The sequence below is a fragment of the Passer domesticus genome, chromosome 24 (genome assembly GCF_036417665.1).
Source record: "Passer domesticus isolate bPasDom1 chromosome 24, bPasDom1.hap1, whole genome shotgun sequence".
NCBI lineage: Eukaryota > Metazoa > Chordata > Aves > Passeriformes > Passeridae > Passer > Passer domesticus.
Window position 1 is genome coordinate 6,578,059 of NC_087497.1, and position 21,746 is coordinate 6,599,804.

The window sequence follows — 21,746 nt, forward strand, 5'->3', positions numbered from 1 at the left end:
AAAAGGAGCCACAACTCAGCCCTGAGTGTTTCCAGTTGTACATCAGCAGCTCCTCTGCCAAACCCACTGCAGCTGATACTGCAACATCCACTCCTCATGCTTCAGCTGCCCTCTGTGCTAAGGATCTCAGACAGATTTAGCACCAAACATCCACAAATAGCTCAGGAAAACTGCCTAAATAGCAAAAATATTCACTGACCTGGGCCGGCCTCGTGGAGTCCCTCGAGGTCTCCAGCAGCTCCCCCTCCACGATCACAGGTAAGAGCAAGCCCCGATCACCTGCACCTGGCTGCTTGCTCCTCTCCTGGGGGGGTTCTTCTTGGGGTTTTGGGGGAGCAGGGGCACCTCCTTGCTCTGCTCTGAGCTCAGCTCTTCGCTCGTGCTGCTCCTCCTCTCCAAGCTCCAGGGCCGCGGAGGTTTCCTGAATTTCTGTGGGTTCCTCTCTGATAATTAAGTCAAGGGGCAGTTCCTGTGCCACGGGGGCTGTGCTGGGCACATCCTGGGTGGTTTCCACCCTGGTGTCTTCCTGAGCAATCCTTTCCTCCAGACTCAGGGCCACCAAGGAATCGTGACCATCCCTGGTCCCACCTTTCACCCCCTCTCGAGCTTCCCTGTGCTCGGGGGGCACAGGGAACACCTGATCCTCTCTGGAGGTTTCTCTGTCCTTCCCAGGAATTGTTTTCTTTCCTTTTCCACCCTTGTGCTTGGCTGTGTCTCGTGCCAGCCCAGCAGCAGTCTCAGTGCTGGATTCATGTGTTGGCTCTGGCACCCTGGAGACAAAGTGCTCCTCCTCACCCTTCTTCCTTGGAATTTCATGGGAAACCAGAGGAGGAAGGAGCTGCTTCTCTGCAGGTTTCTCTGGCTGAGTGCTGTCTCCTGGAATGCTGCCCTGCTTTGCTTTCTTTTTCTTGCTTTTCTTTTTCTGGGTAGGTTTTAGCTCAGTTTCATGTGTTTTTTCCTGATCAATGGCACCTTCTGTGCCAGAGGTTTCTCTTTCTGTGTGTTTCACAGCTTTTTTCCCTGCAAGCTCACCTCCCACAGGAACCCCAACCTCAGGGGGCTCTCCAGACTCTGCAGGACCCATCTCTCCCTTCGCTGGGCCCACGCTGACAGATTCCCTCGGGGCTGCTGGTGTCTCCTGGACCACGCTGGTCCCTCTCTCTCCTTGCCCAGAAGTCACCACTGCACCTTCTCCACCTGCCACAACTCCCTCTGCCCTTACAAACTCTGTCCTCCTCCTCCTCTCCTCACCATCCTCCTCCTTGTGAAGCACCTCCGTGCCCAAGAACAACTGCTCCTTCTCCAAGCCCAGCCTCTCTGTTTTCTCTGTCCCTCCATCCACTTCTCCCCTCGTTTCCTTGCCCCGGGCTGCTCTCACTTGGGAGCTGCCTTTTGGGATCCCTTTTTCCACAACCCCTGCCACCCCTGCCTCGTCAGGGAGAGACACTGTCCCCAGCACTGAGGGGTGCTCTGGAGTCACCTCAGCCTTTGCCTGGGGGTGATGAAGATGATGATGATGTTCATCTTGGGGATGGACAGCACCCTCTGAAGCTTCCTGGGGTTTTAATTTCCTTTCAGTCCGTGCTTTGGGGGATTTCTCAGTGGCAGCAGCTGCACTCTGAGCTGTGTCAACAGCTTCAGCTTGAGCTTTGGGCTCAGCACCATCAGACCGGGCAGATCTGGCAGGGAGGATGACACCTTCCTCTTTTGGGGATAGTTTTTCTATTTTTTCCTCCGGAAGTTGCATTTTTTCTACTTTGAAGACCTCAGAACCAACTTTCTCTTCTGATATTTGCACATCCCGAAGACCAGCAGCTAATTTTTGGCTAATCAGTCCTTTTCCAACAGCTTCCTTCACAGTCAACCTTCTCCCACCGGGGGCATCAACAATTCCCCCAGCCCTGAGCTGGTTGGTGGCGATGACTTTGGCCATGGCCTCATCCAGCATGCCCTGCTCCACCGCTGCCCTCAGGGACAGCCTCTGGCTGACAGTGCCCTCCACCACCCCTCCAGCGTCTGCCTGTGCCTGCAGCAGCCTCAGGGCGGGCAGGGGGTCCACCCTGCCCAGCCTCACTGCCTCAGCACACGGCAGCTTGGTGCCTGTCGCCTCATCCCTGAGGGCCTGGAAGGGATGGACCTCCAGGTACCTCTGGCCCGACTCAATATCGATTTTACACTTCTTCAGGAACTCCGAGTAGGGCACAATCTTGCAGGTCTCGGGGTCTACGATGCCTTCTCTCATTTCTGAAGATGGCAGGACTTTCTGCACCACCTGCTGGGGCACCAAGCCCTCCTGCACGGCCTGACTCAGCGCCAGGCGCTGGCCAGAGGCTGGATCAAGAATGGTCCCGCTCTCGGCCTGGATTTCCTGCACTTTCCTCTGGAATTCTGGGCTAACGAGCCCCAGTGACACTGCCTGGGGCAAGGGAAGCTTCTCCTTTGTAGCTGGATGGACAAAGTCCTGCAGGACCACACTTTCAGCTTTCCTGAGCTCCTTGCATAGATCTGGATTGATCAAACCGTGTTTCATGGCGTTGTCCACCGAAAGCCTCATCCCAGACACGTGGTGGATGATTCCTCCATCAGCAACCTGCTTGGCCAAGAGCTGAAAAGCTTTTTCCTTCTCCAGGAGCCCTTTTTCAACAGACTCTGCCACAGTCAGAGGCCGTTTGCTTTCAGGATCCACAATCCCACTGGTCTCAGCCTGTAAATTAATGAGCTTCTGCCTGGTGACCTCATCAGTGCCTTTCCCCTTGGAAGCCTTCTCCAGCTTCACCAGCTCTGTCTGACTCGTTGGCTCTATGAGGCCCAGATTTGAAGCCAAAGTCACGGACACTTTTTTGCCACGTTTCAAGTCAACAATCCCCCCAGTAACCACCTGCCCTTCCAGGATCCTCATGGCTGTCTCCTTGTCCAGAAGGCCCACAGCAGCAGCATCCTTGATGGAGTAGACAAAGTTGTTGCCGGGGTCCAGGACACCACTTATGGCTTTGTCAGATGTGAGGACCTTCTGGAGCAGCTTCTCATCCATCAGACCTTCTTCAATCACGTCCTCAGTGGTCAAGGGCTCACACACCTGAGAGTCAAAGAAGCCACTGAACATCTTCATCCTCTCCATGAGCTTCACAGCCGTGTGGCCAGACACCAGCCCAGAGGCCACTGCCTCGTCCAGCAGCAGGGTCCTGCCTGTCTGCTCATGGGTGATGCCACCGCTTTGCAGCTGCACCAGGAGCTCTTCCAAAGTGTCCTCTGCTTCCTCAGGGGCTGGCAGGGATGGTTCCTCAACGCCCTCATCACCCAGAACTTCTTCCTGCTCTCCTTCTTCCACTTTCAACACAGTTTCCATGTCCCTGCTTTGTCTCTCTGCTGGTGCTGCCTCCCCGTGTGCAGGGAGCTCAGCCTCCTCTCCTCCCAGCAAACCATTTTCAACTGTTCCCTCCTTGAGCAAATAAACCTCTCTCACATCTTCTGCCTCTCCTTCAGGTTCCCTCACACCCTGAGACCTCTCTGCCACGATTTGCAGTCTGTCTCTACTTTCTGGAACGCCCATTGTTATGCAGATTTCACTTTTCACAACCACTGCCCCACTTTCCAATGTCCTCTTCTGATATTCAGGACCTTCCACTCCATCTGCTGCAGGAGGCTTGGACTCTTCTTCTGCCTCCATCATCATTTCCTCTGTTTCCCTGATTAATCCACTATCCAGGTCACTGGGAGGCTCTGGCATCAATAATTTTACCTCGTGTTTATCCTTGGTTGTAAAAGTGACCTGTTCTTCTCCAAATTCAGCATCAGTTTCACTCCTCAGGGTCTCCTGCTCAGTGGAAATCTGCTCCTGCTCTTCCACAGGCAGGAAATCCTCTGCATCCTCCAAGGGGAGACTTTCAGGTCCCACCACCACCTCCCCGTTCTCCAGAGCAGCTCTGGGTGGTAGGATCTTCTCACTTTCACCTTTTGAAGGAGCAAATTGAAGCTCAAGCTGCTGCAAAGCCAAACCATTGCAAGGTTCACTTTCAAGAGCTGTGTCTGCCTCTGTCTCCTCAAAGCCTTCCAGCACCTGTGCACAGGATCCATTTTCTTGGCTTTGGAGGAGAGCTTTAGTGACATTGCTCAACTCTGCATCCACCAAGAGCACCTTGTGGCCATCGTGGATGTTGATGTAGCTGTGGGTCATCAAGTGGAACACCAGCCTTTCATCATCACTCCTGAGCAGAGGCTCCTCCTGACCTGCGGGGCTCCTTCCAGGGAAGCTCCTGCTTGGAGACCCAGGGAGCTGCACGCTGGCCAGGACATCAGGAATGGCTGTTGATTCCAGCTTCTTCACCACCTCTCTGTCCAGGACGCCCTGCTCCACTGCCTTCTGCCAGGACAGCACCTCTGTGGTTCCTGGGACAAAAACAGCCTGAAGGAGCTGCCTCTTGCTGAGAGCCTCCTCAATCAGCTCAGTGGAGAGGATCCCCTGCTCCAAAGCATCTGCAGCAGGGATGATCTCCCCTGTCTCTGGCCACAGCAGCCCCATGAAGGACCACAGGGATTCCAGCACCAGCAGTGCCATTCTTGGAGCTACCAAACCCTTCCTGAGGGCTTCATCCATGGCCAGCCTCTCCCCCGTGGTGGTGTCCACAATCCCACCCGTCTGGAGCTGCCGGAGCAGGAGCGTGCAGGCCAAATCCTGGTCAACCAAACCCTGCCTGACAGCCTCAGCCACGCTCAGCCTGTGTCCTGTCCTGGGGTCAACAATGCCACCAGCAAAGAGGTGGGCTTCCAGCAACCTGATGGTCACCTGCCTGTCTATCAGCCCCTCCTGGATGGCGCGGAAGATGCTGACCTCCCTGCCTGACCTCAGGCTCACCATCCCACCTGCCAGCTGCTTGACTGGGAGCAGCCTCAGCCCAGTCTCTTGGTGGGTGATGCACCTGTGCAGCAGCTCAGGCAGGCTGATCTTCTCAGCAGTGTTGGGGTCAATCAAATCCTTGCCAGCTTCCAGGTGAGCCAGGAGCCTGGAGTGAAGCTGGGGGGGAAGGAGCCTTTCTTGCACTGCTGTCTCCATGCTGATTCTGCCCTGCTGGAATTTAAAGCCCCCAGTGATGAGCTCAACCTCAAGAATCTTCAGCCCAATGCTCTCACTGATCCTCCCCTCTTCCATGGCAGCAACGACGGGGAGGAGCTGCCTCCCTTCACGTCTGACTTCTTCCACCTGCTGGAGAGCATCCTTCAATTCCTGCAGCACCTGGAATGCCCTGAGATCAATGATGTTTCTTGCCAGAGCCTTCTCCAAGGAGAGTTTCTCACTGGTCTCTGGGACAACTAAGTCAGAGGAGATCACCTGGGCCTCCAGGAGGGCCAGGCCTGTGTCCTGATCTATCAGACCTCTCTGCATGGCACCAAAGACAGGGAATATTTCTACTGTGCCAAGATCGATCACTCCTGCCACGGCCTCGCTGCCCTGGAACAGAAAGAGAAGGAAAAGAATTAAACCAAAATCCAGCATTTCCAGCACTCACTGCATGAGTTTTAGGGAGGCCTCAGTAAAAAAAAAAAAAAAACAAAAACAACAAAACAAAACAACAAAACAAACTTAAAATCCCCAAACAGGCTAGAAAGTCCTAAAGTGTTTCAAATCTAGTCCATCACCAGGGCAGCACCAAGATGCTTCCAATATCCACCAGCAGTAATGCAGCAAAGCAGCAAGCACCAAAACTCAGACTCATTCCTAATGCTCCACAGAAAAGAGGGCAGGAAACCAACGAGCACAACAAAGCCCTTCAACAACTCCAGCTTTAAAAAGCAAAGACAACACAAATCCCACTGTGCACTCATGGGGAAGAAAACCCCCCAAAACCACCCACTTTGGGGTAAAGAGGAACCTTCCCCAGCACAGCCTCCATGCTGATTCCTGCCATGCTGAAAATCCTGCACTTCCCAAGCAAACCCCAAGTGCCAGCATGGGTGGGGAGCAGCACAGGGCCCCGTGCCATGGAGCAGCTCCCAGCCATGCAGCAGGGCAGGAGCAGGACAGCTCCCCAGGCACGACCATGGCCCCTGCTCTGCCCACTCAGCACCTCCAAGCTGCTCCTCAGACAGGGCCAGGGGAGAAATGGAACAAGCTGGAGGCTCCAGCACGGGAACAGTGACACACTGGGACCACAACAACTACTGTGCTGTTTTTTGGAGGGGCTTTTCTTGCTGCTATCCCCACAGGGAGGGTAATAATTTAGGTGATAAAGTGTCTTTGTTCAAAGGCTCTTTGGACGTTTGGGTTTCTCCCAGTGCCTTTGGTTGGGTATAAGGCTGGCCCAAGCACTCCAAGATTTTTGTGGGGATAACAAGGAGGGAATCAGGACCATGGAATGAATTCCTTTTGCATGCCAACACCCTGCTGTGGGGACAGGAGGAACCTTCTGGGACAAGCTAAGCTCTCCACCACCATCGCCAGACCCTGACGTGCATACTCAGATGTGAAAGACAGAGGAGAGGGAAAGGGGGGAAACAAAAGAGAAAGATAAAAAAAGGAAATGGATGGGAGGGAGGGGAGTAAAAGGCTTTTACTTACCGACTTGCAGGGTGTGCCTTGAGCAGTTAAAGACAGAGCCTTATGGAGCAGTTCAGCCGTATCACACACAGTGTAAAGCTTGGGGTTAGCGTCCAGCATGCGACTGCTTTGTTTTGCAAAAAGAACCCCACACACAGGTCCGTCCTCTTTCCCTTTTGTGTGTTTTGTTTGTTTAAATCCCAGGGGGGTTAGTTAAACTTGTAAGCAAGGATGTCAGTTAATCTCAAAAACAGTTGACATGAAACACAAACCATACAGGGACACATCATGCTCAATTTAGCGCGTTCTGCTTTGCATTTTTTGGTCTTTTGTAACTTCTTTCTGACAGTTGGATGTTTCCAGCAAGCAAATGTTAAAGAGTTCTTCATGCTCCCTCTACAGTGAAGCAGCAGCTCCGCAGCAGAGCCGCAGGGATGGTTCTGCAGACGGGGATTTAAGGTGAAGCCCCACTGCCATCTCTTGTTTTGCTGCCTGGGCTTCATCGAGTCTGTGAGTGAAAACTGTTCCAGCCCCAAAGCAGCCTCGTGCTGTGCCAAAACAGCTTGACAAGCCCTGGAGAAGGGTTTTGCTCTACAATAATTTTCCTGACCAAAAGGGAGGAAAAGGGAAAGGGAAAAAAGCATCCATTCCACAGGGAGGCTGCACCAAATCTGTGATGGCTTAACAAAATGATTTGTTCACCTTTCTGCTGCCAGCACAAGGGCTAAAGGGCTTGCAATAAAATAAATCATTTCCTGCTCTGAAACACCTGGAATGTGCTGCAAAGTCCAGTTTGGAGCAAAACACCACATATTTAGGTGAAAGCTGGACAGGCAGATCTCAAAAAAAGCAGCTCTGCCACCTTCTCCCCTTGACTGGCTTGAACAGGGCTTCACTCACAGACCTGAGAGCCAAAACCTGCGTCTCACAGCCAGGTGTGAGCGGGCTGTTGCTTCAGGGTACAGGGAGCCAGCAAGCAAACACACAAAAATATCCATTGACACATGAATATACACTTAGAGAACACGCACACGTAAATCTGTGAATGACAGCTGGAACAGAGGCAATAAGGATGTGCTTCCAGCCCTCCCTACAAGGATGCAACCTGGTGGATGTGAACAGGGAACGGCTTCTGAAGGTCTCCCAGGTCAGCTGAGGAGCTGGATAATGTAATTGCCTTCCACAAGGAAGAGCTGCTTGCTTCAGCCACGGCTGAGGAAACCCTTGGCCAGACCCTGAGGCCACGTGAGTCCCACCTTCCTGCACCCCCTGCCCTCAGGCAGCCTGTGGGGCTGAGCCCTCTGAGCTTACAGCCCCCAGAGGACACAGATCTCCTCAAGGGGACATTTCCAGGGCACAATTCCACCTGCCACCCTTGCTCCCCAAGCACGAAGGAGCCTCGTGCAGAGGGCAGAGCCCTGATGGCAACCAAAGGACAACTCTCCCATGGAGCTGGGAGGCAGCAGGAAAACAGCTCCTGCTTGGCCTCCAGGCACCACCAGATGCTTTGGGTGACCATGAACAGCAGAGAAGGGAGGGCAACCACGTGCAAGAGGCTGTGAGTGGCCCGTGGCCAGGAGACACACGACAAAATGAAACCTTTTCCACAGCCTGAGGAGGCAAGGTGAGGAGTGAGCAGGGCTGAGCAGGCAGCAGTACCTTGTGCTCTGTCTCCTGAGCCAGCTGGCTCTGGAGCTGCTGGAGTTGCTCCGTGGAGTTGCTGCAGAGATCCTGGTAGGTTTCCTTCAGAGCACCAATCTGAGCAGAAATCTGGTCCTTTTCTGCTTGGGAAAGCCTGCAAGGGGAAGGGGAAATATCTCAGGATACTGTCCAAACCAGCTCCACAGAGTACCACATCCTTCCAAGCAGAGGAAAAGGCCAAATCCACCATGAGTCCTTTCCTCTCCCTGCCCTGCTCAGCTAAAACCTGCCAGGATAACTGAGCTAAGGCTGACCTGCACTGTAACAATCAAATCCCAAAATATATGGGGCTGCACCTCAACTAAAGAGGATTAATACTGTCCCATAGCATAAATGGGTTGCACATTTCACAGATCTCATTGCAGACAATGAAGAAGACAACAGTTGTGTGCAGCTCATTGTTTTTAACTGGAGTCAGGCACTGGATCCCATGGATCCACTGGCTCTAAGGAATCTCATTTCCAGCCCCTGTTCTCTCCCTGGTCACACTCACTTGTGGCTGTGTTTTGCCAGGAAGATTTGGGAAGTTTTGATGGCCTCAGACACCTGCTCCTTCTTCGCAGTCAGCTCCTCATTCAGGGCCTGGAAAAAAATTATTAAAAAGAAAGCAGGCATCTTAATGCAGCTGTGAAAAAAGAGCAGAAGTTAAACCTCGGGGTCTGGTGTCAGCCCTGCTTTACCTGCTGCTCTGAGATGGATTTCTCAAGGTCTCCCAGCTCTCTGCTCCCAGCAGCAGTTGCCCTGCCCTGCACACTCTGCTTCAAGCCCAGGGCCCAGCCCAGGAGCTCCTTCACCTTGTCCACGTGCTCCTGCTTTTCCTCCTCCACCACTTTCTGCAAAGAGGGCAAGAAGGAGGAAGACAACCACGTCAAAAGGGATCTCCAAAGGGAGAGCAGCGCCCAGGACGTGCCCTCAGCACGGAGCAGCATCCCTGGGGCTGGAGGGGATGGGGGGACAGGCCCAGGGGTGTCCCCACCCTCACCTCCTCCTCCTCCAGCCGCCGCAGCGCGTCGCTGATGTACTTCACGTGCTGCGTGGTCAGAGTCACCAGGGCTGTGTAGCGAGTCCTCAAATCCATGAACTGCCAAGGGGGAAAACAGAGGGAAAAGGGGCCTGTCAGTCCTGCGGGCAGACCCAGAGCGTCGCCCTGCACAGTACATGAGATGGATGAGGCAGCTCTGGCTCCCAAGGCACCTGGCAGAGCCGGGATGGCACCAATGGAATGCAGCAAGTCTGCTGGGGAGGGTGGTGGCCACACAAGGCATGCTGCACGACACTGGGGCGGATGCTCAGCTCTTACAGAGGGCTACCAGGATCTCTCATATCCACACAGAGCAGACAGGACCTCGGGGCCCTAAGAGGTTCTCATCCCAAAGATGCACACACAGCAACACTGCATGGTGCTCTGGTTATTTACCTCGCGAGGCTGAAGGGCTGAGCCGGCCCTGCTGGATTTGACCCAGGGGTTCCCAGGAGTCTAGGTATGGCATACCTGGTGCTTAGGGCACCAAGCCATCCTCTCTGGCTATTGGAAAAAACAGCGAGGGTGGAAACTTTATTCATACAAGAGAGTTCAGCAGGAAGGAGCTCATTTCACAGAGGCTGCTGGGTGGTTTTGCTGGGCGTGGAAGAACCCCCCACCCCGAAATTTCCCCCTGCTGAGCTTAGGTGGGTTCCTACCTCCTGGGTGATGGCATCTGAGGAGGACAGCATCCGCCGGCGCTTCATGGGCGACTTCTGCTGCGACTCCACAAAGGCCCTGTAGGTCATCAGCTGCAGCTCATAGTCCTGAAAAGGTGGGGAGATGTGGGGCTTGTGAGATCTGCAAACTCTGCCAGGGCTGCTCCTGCCCAGCCCAGCCCAGCCAGGAGCTGTACCTTGACGGCAGCCGAGTACTGCTGGGAGAATTTCTGACACTGGTCCAGCTTGGCTTGGTTTTTCTCAATTTCTGCAGCCAAAGCCTTCAGGGGAATACAAAGCAAAAATGGTTGTCAGGAACAGGTTGGCTGAGTTGTTGCCCAAAGAAGCTGTGGATGCCCCAACCCTGGAAATGTTCAGGGTCAGGCTGGATAGGCTTGGAGCAACCTAGTCTAGTGTAAGGTGTCCCTGCCCTTGGCAGAAGGATGGAAACAAGACAATCTTGGAGATCCCTTGCAGCCCAACCTTTCTGGGATTCTGTGACAGCAGCCACGGGACGTGAGCAGAATTCCGGCCCACATCCCTGCACTTTTGGGTAAAATCTCCAATTTTTCACGCAAGACCTCATCTGCACCTCGAGCCAAGCAGAGCTCCTCCACTTCCCAGACACCCAGCTCAGGCCTGCAGCCTCTTCCCTGCTGCTTTTCATATTTGCAAGCTCAGAGATGAAAAGAAGTGACACGGCCACGGCAGCAGGGAGACACCACGAGGTCGTGCCTCACCGTTTGCTGGCTGAGCTGCTCCGACAGCACCCGGCTGTCCTCAGCCTGGCCAGGCTTCATCAGCTCCTGCTGGGCTGTGATCTCCTCAATCCACTGGATCAGGGCGCTGTGGCACTGCCGGTAATCGCTCAGCACCTCCTGGATGCTCTCCAGCTCCGTGTGGCTGAGGGAAAACCACCGCAGGTAAGAGGAGGGTGGGGGTGAAATGCCACCAGCAGCAACGCCAGGCTGAAAAATTCCACCTCCACCAAGCTGGAGGATGAGAGGGAATGAGGGAGGGAGGGAGGCAGGAGGGCTCTCACCGGGTCTCGATCTGCGCGCAGACGCGCTGCCAGCGGTCCCACAGCTGGCTGCCCTTCTCCTGGAAGCGCTCCAGGTCGATGCTGCGCTCCTGCCTCAGCCTGAACAGCTGCTCCCCCACCTCCTTCGCCTTCCCCATCTCCTCCTCCAGCGTGGAGAACACGGAGCCCTTGTCCTTCACCTCCCCCAGCCATTGCTGAAGAAGGAGACAGCACCGGGTCAGTGTCACTGAAAGCAGGAGGGACCAAGCCAGAGCTGTCCTTCCAGCCAGAGGTGACACAGCTGGGAAGGGGTTAATGGGTTTATCTTCCCACTCTCCTTAGCCTGCAAAGAACTGGGAGGTGTAGAATGAAGGGGAACATGGTCCCAGGTCAGACTGGTGCAGGCCCTGTCCCACAGCAGCAGACAGAGCACAAACCACAGCACCTCCTCAACACTCACAAAGCGATCAGGGCTCTCATCTCAGCAGCACAAAACCCTCTCAAAATGCACCAAAGCAAGAAAAATGTCCCACAGTCCAAATTCAGCAGAAAAAAAGGGGAGGACACTGCTTGACAAGCCAACAGCACCAACCTGCAAGGCTGTCCTGTGGGTCTGAATGGCTGCCAGGTCAGCAGGAACAGCCTCCTCCTGGCTCAGCTTCACCTCGTAGCCTTTGACCAGGGATTCTGCTCCCTGGGTGCTGCGGATAATGATGTCAACCGTCTTCAACCTGGCAAATCAAACAGAACACAATGGCAGCCCAGACGTGGCACAGACCTGGAGGCTGCACCACCTGCTGCAGGGGGATGGATTCAGTTACATCCACCACAAGGTGATTTGGAGGGACAGAACAAGGCCTTTAGTGAACTGGGAACAATCCAAAGGGTGTTTGGGAACAGAACACATCCCAACTCACTTTTCCAGGTAGATGGAAGACAGCCCATGTGTCTGCTCCATCTTGTTCACCACCAGGTCCAGCTCTGAACGCAGCTGGGGCGTGCTGGGCCCGGCAGGAGCTCTGTCCAGGAAGCTGCAGCACCTCTCGGACACAGCCCGGAGCTCCGACTGCAGCTGCTGCAGATCCTCCTGCGTGCGCTGCAGGGGGGGAGACAGCATGAAAGGAGAGCCCAGACAGGCGGGGAAAAGGCAGGACTGCCCTTGGCAGAGCAGCTGGTAGGACATGAAGCAGGCAGCCCACCTGCCGAGGCTCCCTGCAGCCAGATTCCCTCAAACCCCGCGCCCTCCCCCCAACACAGAGGAGCTGCAGCTGTTTTTGGCCGTGGGTCCATCTCAGCCCTGCCCTGGGCAGCTGCCAGGCCTGACCTCCTGCTCTGCCATGCGGATGGTGTTCTCCTGGATGGTGTCACCCTCTGCCCGGGCGCTGCTCGGGGCCTGGATGCGGCTCACGAGGCGCTGCTCGCACTCCTCCAGCCGCAGGCGGATGTTCTTCAGCTCCGACAGGTACGTCCTGGCAACGGTCTCATCCTTGTCCTCTGCAAGCAGACACACACAGAAGAGCAGCTCAAGCACCACTGGCCAGCATCTGTCCCAAACAGGGATCCCCGAGGCTGAGCGCTGCGCTGGGATCTCTGCTCAGATGGAAAGCACCTTAATTAAATCATTAAATCATCAAATCATCTCCTTCTGGAAATGAGTGCAGCCACAGGGAACCTCACTGGAGTCCTCGGTCCGGGTGGGACTCAGGGTGTCACAAGTGCCACCACCACCACCACAGGTATTTTCCCAAAGACTAACTGCAGGAAGAGCTCCTTGCTTGGAACGCATTCCCTTTGCCAATACTACGAGGGGAAGAGGACTCAGCAGCTCAGCAGAAGCTGCAAAGCCAAGGCCTCTCTGCAGGAATAGGGCTGGACAAAGGCCGAACACTTGGATGGATGGATGGAGAAATGAGGAGAGCAGCTGCTCACACCATCACCCAGCTAGTCAGGAAAAGAAGAACACGAAGCCGTCCCATAAATCCTTTGTTTATGAGTTCCCACAGCTCCTGGGTAAAGCATCAGGCCCTTTGAAGCTCACCGTTCTCCATGGACTCCAGCAGCTGCCGGATGTGTTCCTTGGAAGACTCCACTTCCTCCTCCAGGCGCAGCCGGTCCGACACGGAGAAGAGCTCCGAGTCGCGGCTGTCCTGCAGGAAATCCTCGTAGTGGGCCTGCAGGCTCTTCAGGGCTTGCTGACACTCCCCCTGAGCCAAGGATCTCAGCTGTGAGTGGAGAAAGAGGCACATCCAAACATCAGGAACAGCCAACTGCGCCGCCTTCATCTGCCCAAGGAGTGTTTTCAGAGGCGGAGAGGTAAATCCTCTGTATCAGACCCGTGCCTCCCTCCAGCTGTGCTCGCTGCCTAATGAAATGCTCAGTCCACAATCTCAGCAGCAGCAAATTCCTGATGCTCTTTTTATTGGGAAAAGCTGCAATCCCTTTGCACAGCACCCCCAAACTCAGGTTTTCAAGGTGTGAATTGCTCCCCTTTTCCCCGCTGCTGTTAACTGCGACCCTTTTCAAGGTGTGCACTGTTCCAGGTGTAAAGACCCTCTATTTTCCCCTCTCTTTGGCCACACAGAGAAGCCTGGAGAGCAGCACAACCCCAGAAGCAGGCAGGGAAGTTCCTCTGCACCTTTTCCATGCTGAAGCTCTGCACCAGGGCTATGTCCTTCCTCAGGTAGTTCCAGGAGATGAGGCTCTTTGTGTTCATGTGCAGCTGGTGCCAGAGAGCCATCACTTTCTGGTACAGCTGCTCCACCCTGCAAGGGGAAAGGAGCAGATCCATCAGGCCTGGATCTTCCCAGCAAAGCCAGCCCTGATCCTGTTAATCCTGCAGCCATCACTGGCAGACAGCAGCCACCAGTCCAGTGACCCCAGCCTGGCACCACGCAGGGAGTGATGCTGCTGCTGTTCAGTGCCAGAGATCCCTGGGGGGGGATCCCTCCTCCCAATTTGTCATTTTTTCATTTGCAGCAGTCTCTGCAATGGAGTTTGCAGCTGTAGAACCATGAGGGATTCCTCTCCTCACCACAAACCACTTTCACTCCTCCATCCCCACTCTCTTCCCATCCCCACCCCAAATCTGTCCCCTCCCGTGCCACCATCCCAGCTCTCTGTGACTGTCACCAAGTTACCTGTTGGCCATCTCGATGGCCTCTTTGTTGGGTGGGGGGATCAGGAAGCAGACAGAAGGCACCATGGCCTCGTTCCCTGTGGGGCTGATCACCTTCCACTTGGTCCTCTGGGAATTGTCCTCCAGGACACACTCGTCGTTCCTGCAGATGGTGATCTGCAACAGCACCAGGAGCCCATCAGAAACCAGCAGCAGGGCTGTCCCTGCTGCCAGCCCCCCTCCTGGGGGTGAGCCAGCTCCCAGAAAGACACAGATGGATGTGTTTTAGTGGAGCAGCAGCCTGGAATGGTGCCAGGCAGTGCGGCACGCTCGTGCCGGGACAGGAAGGGACACGGAAGTCACAGGGAGCTGGCTGCCACCCACGAGCTTGTTTGGCTGAGATGATGAAGCCCATCCTCCTTGGAAGGGGGAAGGACTCCAGCTCCTGCCCAGAATAAATCTGAGACATGGAAATGTGCTCCAGGAAAAACATCCCTGCTGTTTCCCTCCCCGTCTTCCCACTCCGCTCCTGCTCTCCATTGACAGATCCCACGGCGCTCATCCTAAACCAGCCTGGGTGTCACTGCCTTGTCCCTGCCTCCCTGCACCCTGCCAGCCCTCACCTCGATCTGCCTGTAGTCACAGACAGCCTTGATGGGGATGGTGCTCCTCACGGCGTGCTCAGGGTTCCTGGGCCGCAGCTGGACGATGCTTTTGGACCTTCCCACCAGGCTGGCAACCGAGCTCTTGGACTGGATCAGCTGCTCCTTCTCGTCCTGCCAGGGACAAGGAGCATGGGACGCTCAAGGATGGGGAGGGGAGGTCTGTCCTGGGCGTCTCAGCTCGCCCCCCACCCCAGTGCTGGCCTGCAAGGGGTGAGCAAACACATCCTGCTGCCCTGGCAGGATGGGAAGAGGGCTCAGGAAGGGGATGGGACATCCCTGCTACTCCCACTTGCCCTGCAAAGCCACATGCACACCTCTGCCTCTCTGGCTGGTAGGACAAGAAAATGTTTTCTTTCAAAAGGGTAAAAAAAAAAAAGAGCACACAACATCCACCAAAAGAAAGTCCCAGGAGCTGTGAGGGGACAATGTCCAGCCCAAAGCTGGGGATGTTCAGCTGCCTGGAGGAGAGCCCAGGGAAGCATGCTCCCTTCTCTAAAGCAGAGGATGAAGGGGTGTTTAACCAATGCTGGAATGGGGGATGATGAATTATGGGGATCAAACATCTCAGGAGAAGGGGCTCGGGGTGGAGCGATCGCACAGGCCTCTGGCTTTGGGGAGAAATCTGCCAGCTGGAGGAAATGGGTTCCTACAAATCCCTGCTGGGCGTGGGGATGGCACCAACCCGGGGGGAATGGTGGCAAAGCTCCCCTGGCACAGCCTCTGGCACCGTGGAGACCTGTGCAGATCACAGCACTGGCAGCTCGTGTGGTTAGTGACAGCTCAGCCCGTGCTGCCTGTGGCAAAGGTTTCAAAAAGAAAAAGGATCCCAGAAAAGGTTCTCCCTCATGCTTGGTACTCTGGGGTTGGTTAGTGTGCTAAGACAGTGGAGGAGATTTTAATGGTTAAAAAATAAAATTAAATAAAATTAAAATAAAAGAATAAATGATTAAATAAACTACCTGTGCCTGTCCCAGGGAGCATGATTGGAAGAAATACAACTTTAACTTATTAGGTAAGAAAGAGTAATATAGCTGAGCTCAGGGCAGCTGCCCCAGTCCTGGGTTTGGGGCCCCTCTCTGGCTGCCCAGAACAGCCTCTCCCACCCCAGATGGCACCTGCCAGACTCCTGATGTTCCAGGGCTCCCAAACACAGGCCCCAGGAGCCAGCCTGGCTGCTCCAGGTCCTGGCAGCACCAGAGACAGGCCAGGACAGCCCCGAGACCATGACAGAGAGGATGGGGGAGCCCCCAGGCCTCCAGGAGAGAAAACAGTGCTGCTGCACCCATCACCCCCAGTAAGGGCACCCCAGTGGCACTGGGGACACCCTGCTGTGCACTTCTTGGTGACCACCTGCCTCCACACACTCAGTGTCACCTCCTGGCCTGCCAGCACAGCCCAAATCCTCCCCTGCCCCTGGTGTCAAACACCAGCTGATGCTTTGCTCCTTGGGGGTTGTTTTTAGGTTGGTTTTTTTCAGGCCAAATCAGGCAAGAAGGTGACAGTGCCACGGCCCAGGCTCTGCCCTGCTCAGCTAAGCCAGGCCACGTGTTCAGAGATCAGCCCCTGGCACAGCCAGGCTGCCCTGGCTCTCCCCCATGCAGCAGGATGGATTAACACAGGATTTGGGCTGGATAAAGAGCAGGCATTTCTCCACCAGCTCCAAAGCAGAAGCAGGAGCATCCTAGAGGCCCTGCCTTTGTCAGCAGCACTCGAGCAGGATGGCAGGGTGGGCACGGCTGGGGCAGGAGCTCACACGTCAGGCTGTGACCCTGCACAGCCAGCACAGGCTGCCTGCCCCTCACCCTGAGGACACACAGAGCTCAGATGGTGCCTCTAAATGACAGTGACCACCTCCAGCTGGGGCCACCACAGCCTGCAGCTCATTCAGCAGCTCCAAGGGCAAGCAAAGCACTGCCTGAGGCGGAACACAAACCACACCCCACCAAACTGTGGGGACGAGGAGCCCAGCTCTCCCTGGGGAGCAAAGAGGTGTCCCGGGTGACCAGAGCAGGGTGGTGGGGTGCCAGAGAACCCACCATGGAGTCCTGCAGGAGGTCCTCCAGCCGTGTCAGGCTCGTGTTGTGGTCACAGGAGTATTTCCTTTTGATGGAGTCCTGCAGGTTCCGCAGGTACGTCTCCGACTCCCGGGCGTCGCTGAAGAACTGCCGAGGCAAAAAGGTCACAGGGAGCTGGGCAAGGCCCCTGAGCAGCCTGAAGGCAGGCAAGGAGCACCCCAAAGGCTCAGCCAGCAGCTCCTGACACGGCTCTGGCTTCAGGGCTGCAAGGGCAGGATCATCCCAGGTGGATGAGCAGAACTACAGGGAGGTCGATCCCTTTTTCCCCAGAAATGCCCAGGGAGCAGCCAACAGATATTCCAGAGAAAACTCAAATCCCTCCTTGCCTCTCCACCAAGGACAACAGCAGGGTGAGGAGCTCACGGGTGGGATTCAGTGGATGGGACGGAGGGAATTTGGCCCCAAATACCTGGAAATAAGCAGCGTTCTCCTTCACGTGCTGCTCCACGCACAGGCAGAGCTGCTTGATCCACTGCCACTGGGTGTGCACAGCAGCGCTGTAGGCCTGTGGGAAACACAGAAGGGGCACTGGAAAAGGGCTTTCACAGCCAGGAGGGGCACAGCAAGGACACAGCAGCCCGAGGGAAGGACAGACATGACCAAAATCTGGCTGCAGCCAGGAGGGTTTGGACACAGAAGATGGCAGACCCTGTCTCAGTGTCCCCATGTCACCCACGATGCCAGAGGCAGGAACAGTTTTGCTTTTACTCCATGGAAAGGGTTCCCACAGCCCTTTGCTTCACAACCACAGTGTCCCTGGAAGCCTGGGTGACCCCAAGGCTGTTCTCTGCATCACCTCTCTGTGGGGAAGGCTCATGCTCTGTGTGTTTGTGTCTTAACTGAGGTGGTGATTATTTGAGAATGGCCACTTCCCAAAATTAAAAAACTCTACCGCTGCACTGATGTCCTGCCACCACAGAACACTTCACCAGGCACTGTGGGGTGAGGCAGTGAGTCTCCCAGACCCAGCTGAGGCGATCTGATCCTTGGGAAGCCCACAGCTCTGGCAGGCTCCTGCTCACCTCCACGGTTTGCTTGGCTGGGTGGTTCTCCAGGGAGAGCAGCTCAGCCGTGTCCTGGAGGGAGCGGAAGATGTCCTGCTTCTCTTCCAGCTCTGCTGTCAGCTCCTGCAGGAGGCAAAGCCCAAACCTCAGCTCTGGCACCTCGCTCAGACCACGTGTCCATGTGGACGTTCTAAAGGAGGTACCAGCGGATGCCAGGAATCCAGCACGGCACCACAGCCCCATTCCCAACAGGAATCTGCCTCCTGGGTGCCAAACTGGCACTGGGAACCTGCCCAGGGACCTCTTCAGCTTCACACACTCATTGTGGAAAGATGGGAATTTGTTTATACTGCTGTAAAGAGGAATCAATTTTCCCCTTTGGCTCAGACTTATCACCCTCGCCCCCACTAGTTCAAGATGCCTTGAGCTCCAAAAGAATGCTAAAAATACATCTTTTGATGCCTTTTTGATTGCAATTCAATGGAACACACACATTCATTTCACTTTCTGCTCTGGGGAGAGCTTCCATCAGCTCTGTTCAGGCACAACAAGCTCAGGGAGCTGGGAAGGAGCATCCAGCCTCCGGATTTCGGGTCTGCTGGGAGCTGAGGGCTCCACAGAGGACCAAAAGCAGCACCTGCCCTCCCTGCACTCACCGAGAAGTAATTCTTCTTGGCTGCAATGTTGGGGTTGTTGTCACTCCAGTCGTAGGCCAGCTCCTCCTCCTCCTTCTCGTTCAGCCAGATCAGCTCAGCAGTGGCCCGGGACACGAATCCATGCAAGCTCTGGAGGTGCCTCAGCCTGAAGCTCGAGGTTTCCTGGACACAAAAAATGGTTTATTATTCCTCCTCCCTGCTCTGTAGCTGATGGTTTTTCTCCCCTCTCCCCAGCCCTGGAGCAGGGAGGGTCCCCAGGCTCCCTGGGCAGTGCTGGGAGCCCACTCACCATCAGTTTGCAGTACTGAGTCTCCAGCTTGCCCAGGGTCTCCGTGTAGCTCGCGCGGAAATTTGGGGACATTTTACCCTGAAGGATGAGAAACGCTCTGTTACCCACCACAGCACAGCTTCACCCAGAACCCCATCCCCAAATCCTCCTCCACAGCTCTGCATGAGGAAGAGGAGGGTGGAGAGGTTGGCTCAGGGCAGCTCTGCATCAGCTCAGAAGCTCCATCCTTAAAAATCCCCTCTGTCCCAGGCATGTGACCCACAAGAGCTGATCCCAAGGCCCCCATTTCCCACGTGGGGCCATGCCTGGTGTCCCCCACCATACCTCATACATCCTGGCCTCCTTGACGCTGGAGCCCAGCTCCTCCACGCTGGCGTGGACGTGCCTCTGGGTCTCCAGCTGGGACTCCACGCTTGGCAGGTCAGTGCCCCACTCTGCCCGCTCCAGTCTCATCTGAAACCAAGAGGCTCGGGTCAGCACTGCTCATTCTGCTCTCAAAGGGACACCAGGGATCCTCCCGGGTCACCCCAGAGGGAACAAACACCTCCCAGTCTTGGTGGAAGATCCTAAGGCAGTGCTCCAACCCTGGATATTTCTGGGACAGCCTACACCAGCTTCCCACCCACACCAGACCAAGCATCAGCTCCCAGCTTTGAAAGGCTCCTGTGATCCCCAGTGGCCAGCAGGACCACAAGAGAGAAAACCCAGCTCCAGAGAGGAGCCTCAGATCTCCAAAAACGACCAACCACCAAAGCAGCTACTCACAGATAAAGGCAGGAGAAGGCCTGTGCTCAGGCCCACATCAGCCTGCCTTGGCCCAGCACCCACCTGCATCTCCTCCACCCAGGCCAGCAGCTCGTAGACGAAGCGGAGGCTGCCTTCATCTTCAGAGGAGGAGATGGCCACCAGCTCTGTCCTGGTCATTGGCTTCCTGAACCAGGAGGCCGAGGAGGTGTGGAGCCCCTTGGTCAGGGACTCGCCCTTCAGGTGTGTTGTGCTCAGCGTGGACGTGGGCACCAGCTCCAGGGTGGAGAAGTGACCCTTCCTGTACAGGTTGGTGCACTCCAACCTCAGTGTCACCAGCTCGTCCTGCAGCCTCATGATCCTGGGGAAGCAAGCAAGGAGAGGGTAAGTACAGCAATGTGCCCACTCTTGGTGGAGTGACAAACTATGCTTTGACTCCTTAAAAAGGAAATAAGCTCAGAAGTTTCTCTCTTTAATTAGGTGAAAAGACACCTCATAGGACCTGGGGGGCTTCACCCCAAACTTAAGGATAGCCAGTTGGAGAGGAGCTAAAATGTCCCACCTAAGCAATTTACTAGAAAAAGAAGAGAGCAAAGAAACTAATTGCTTTTGTGAGGTGTTTTACCAGCAGCAAGAACTTCTTGCACTTAGCTTGGTAAAGGGTTGTCCTGGTTCAGGGCAAATTTGGGAGATAAAAGGTGTAAAACAGTTATTCTGTTATTTTGCCTTTTATTAAAACCCTTCTGTTTCCAACACTACCACAGCAGCCATCCTGCTGAATTGATGCCTTCTGAGGCAGCTGAGCTACCTTGGGTGTGAAATAAACCTCCAAGAGCTTATGAAACCTGGCTCGAGGAGACCATCCACCAGGTGAGGAGATGGACAGGCGCCCCCTCCTTGCCCTGCACAGATGTGAGCCCCTGAGGAAGCTCCTGCACGCTCACCTGAACACCAGCTCCTCCAGCTGGTAGTAGTTCTCGTCGCGGAGGATCTGCACGTCCGCCTGCAGCTGGCGGATGAGCCCCTCGCTCTCCTGCAGGTACACCACCACGTCCGACTCGTGCTGCACCGGCTGGCCCGACTCCAGGTGAGCAGCATCCTGAGGGGACACGGCACACTCAGGGAAGGGTCCCCTCACACCAGGAGAGCCCCGCAGCACGCCAGCACACAGACTGGCAACGCCTTTGGGTGCACAAGCTCAGCTGGAGCACAACATGGATCCGTCCCCTCACCCCACACCCAGGACAAGCCCTTCAGAAAAACTTCTGGAGGTGAACCGAAAGCTTCCAGGAATAGAAGGGATCAGCATTTTTAGCTCCCAACCCTTTCAACCAACATCTCTTTCTCCCATAACAAAGAAAGTCTCTTCAGAAACCTGCTCCCTACCCAGGGTCTGCCACTGAGTCCTTTCTGCCAGATTTTGGGGGTTTTAAGCCTCATTATATAATACAAAATACATAACAAGCTTTTCCAGAAGTGCTGTTCTCCTCCACACCAGCACCTCTGCAGATGTCCAGCCCCACTTACTGCATTCCCAGAGACAAGACCATTCCCCACCCCCTGTCCTCAATGGGATCTGTGGATCACCAAATATCTGCCACCTCCCCTAGAGCACCTCTGGAACTGGCTCAAGGGCAGCAAAGAAAGGAAAACATTCCAGGGGAACCCATCACCCCAGGCAGAAGAGAGGAGAGGAGATGGGCACAAAACAAGAGCAGGAAAACAAAGAAATCAATAAAATCAGGAGGAGGAAACGCCACTCCCCACTCACAGCCTGCAGCGTGTTCTTCGCCAGGGTGAGCTTCTCCTCACAGCTCAGAGCACCATTCTGGATTTTGTTAGCGATTTGTAGCAGCAATTCCAGCCTGGAATGACAGAGGGAGGTGCGAGAGGGGTTCTGGATGTCGCTGTGGCCAGAGGAAGGAGCAGGGATGTCCCTGCCAGGGGCACAGCACCCACCTCTCCACCGCCGGCCGCAGGAGCTTCTCACGCTCCAGCATCTCGATGATGAGCTTGCCCCACTCCTCCTCCACATCGTTGGGGTGGTAGCCCTGGGGCAACTTGATACGTCCAAATTCAATCCAAACCTGGGGGAAACATGGGCAGAACGGCATTTCCCACCTCTGCCCTGAGCTGCCTGGGGATTGCAGAGAGGGAAGAGGGGCTCTGCCCCCGCTCCTGCAGCGTGCTGCTCGCTGCCTCGTTTATCCTGAGGGGTATTCCCACCTCTCCACTCCAAAATAAACCTGAACCGAGCACTTTTT

General features: G+C 55.3%; 1 protein-coding gene across 22 annotated transcripts in view; it reads right to left on the reverse strand.

The window, feature by feature from the left end:
* Nucleotides 1–21,746, reverse strand: part of MACF1 (microtubule actin crosslinking factor 1) — a 139,499-nt gene that overhangs the window by 72,142 nt on the left and 45,611 nt on the right. For 18 of the 22 annotated variants that reach the window (XM_064398306.1, XM_064398309.1, XM_064398308.1 and 15 more), the window contains 26 exons: nt 21,442–21,569; nt 21,254–21,347; nt 20,427–20,581; nt 19,567–19,843; nt 19,063–19,191; nt 18,739–18,816; nt 18,450–18,611; nt 17,812–17,916; nt 17,199–17,294; nt 16,751–16,876; nt 14,673–14,825; nt 14,072–14,226; nt 13,570–13,696; nt 12,973–13,156; nt 12,259–12,428; nt 11,852–12,030; nt 11,527–11,665; nt 10,956–11,149; nt 10,654–10,816; nt 10,111–10,194; nt 9,914–10,021; nt 9,216–9,314; nt 8,914–9,066; nt 8,727–8,815; nt 8,192–8,327; nt 200–5,446 (listed from right to left, as the gene is read on the reverse strand). In XM_064398306.1, the coding sequence (XP_064254376.1) occupies nt 200–5,446; nt 8,192–8,327; nt 8,727–8,815; nt 8,914–9,066; nt 9,216–9,314; nt 9,914–10,021; nt 10,111–10,194; nt 10,654–10,816; nt 10,956–11,149; nt 11,527–11,665; nt 11,852–12,030; nt 12,259–12,428; nt 12,973–13,156; nt 13,570–13,696; nt 14,072–14,226; nt 14,673–14,825; nt 16,751–16,876; nt 17,199–17,294; nt 17,812–17,916; nt 18,450–18,611; nt 18,739–18,816; nt 19,063–19,191; nt 19,567–19,843; nt 20,427–20,581; nt 21,254–21,347; nt 21,442–21,569 (8,730 nt within the window). Of the gene's footprint in view, nt 1–199; nt 5,447–8,191; nt 8,328–8,726; nt 8,816–8,913; nt 9,067–9,215; nt 9,315–9,650; nt 9,759–9,913; nt 10,022–10,110; nt 10,195–10,653; nt 10,817–10,955; nt 11,150–11,526; nt 11,666–11,851; nt 12,031–12,258; nt 12,429–12,972; nt 13,157–13,569; nt 13,697–14,071; nt 14,227–14,672; nt 14,826–16,750; nt 16,877–17,198; nt 17,295–17,811; nt 17,917–18,449; nt 18,612–18,738; nt 18,817–19,062; nt 19,192–19,566; nt 19,844–20,426; nt 20,582–21,253; nt 21,348–21,441; nt 21,570–21,746 lie in introns of those variants that run through there. The other 4 variants (XM_064398307.1, XM_064398304.1, XM_064398303.1 and 1 more) reach the window with 2 other exon arrangements.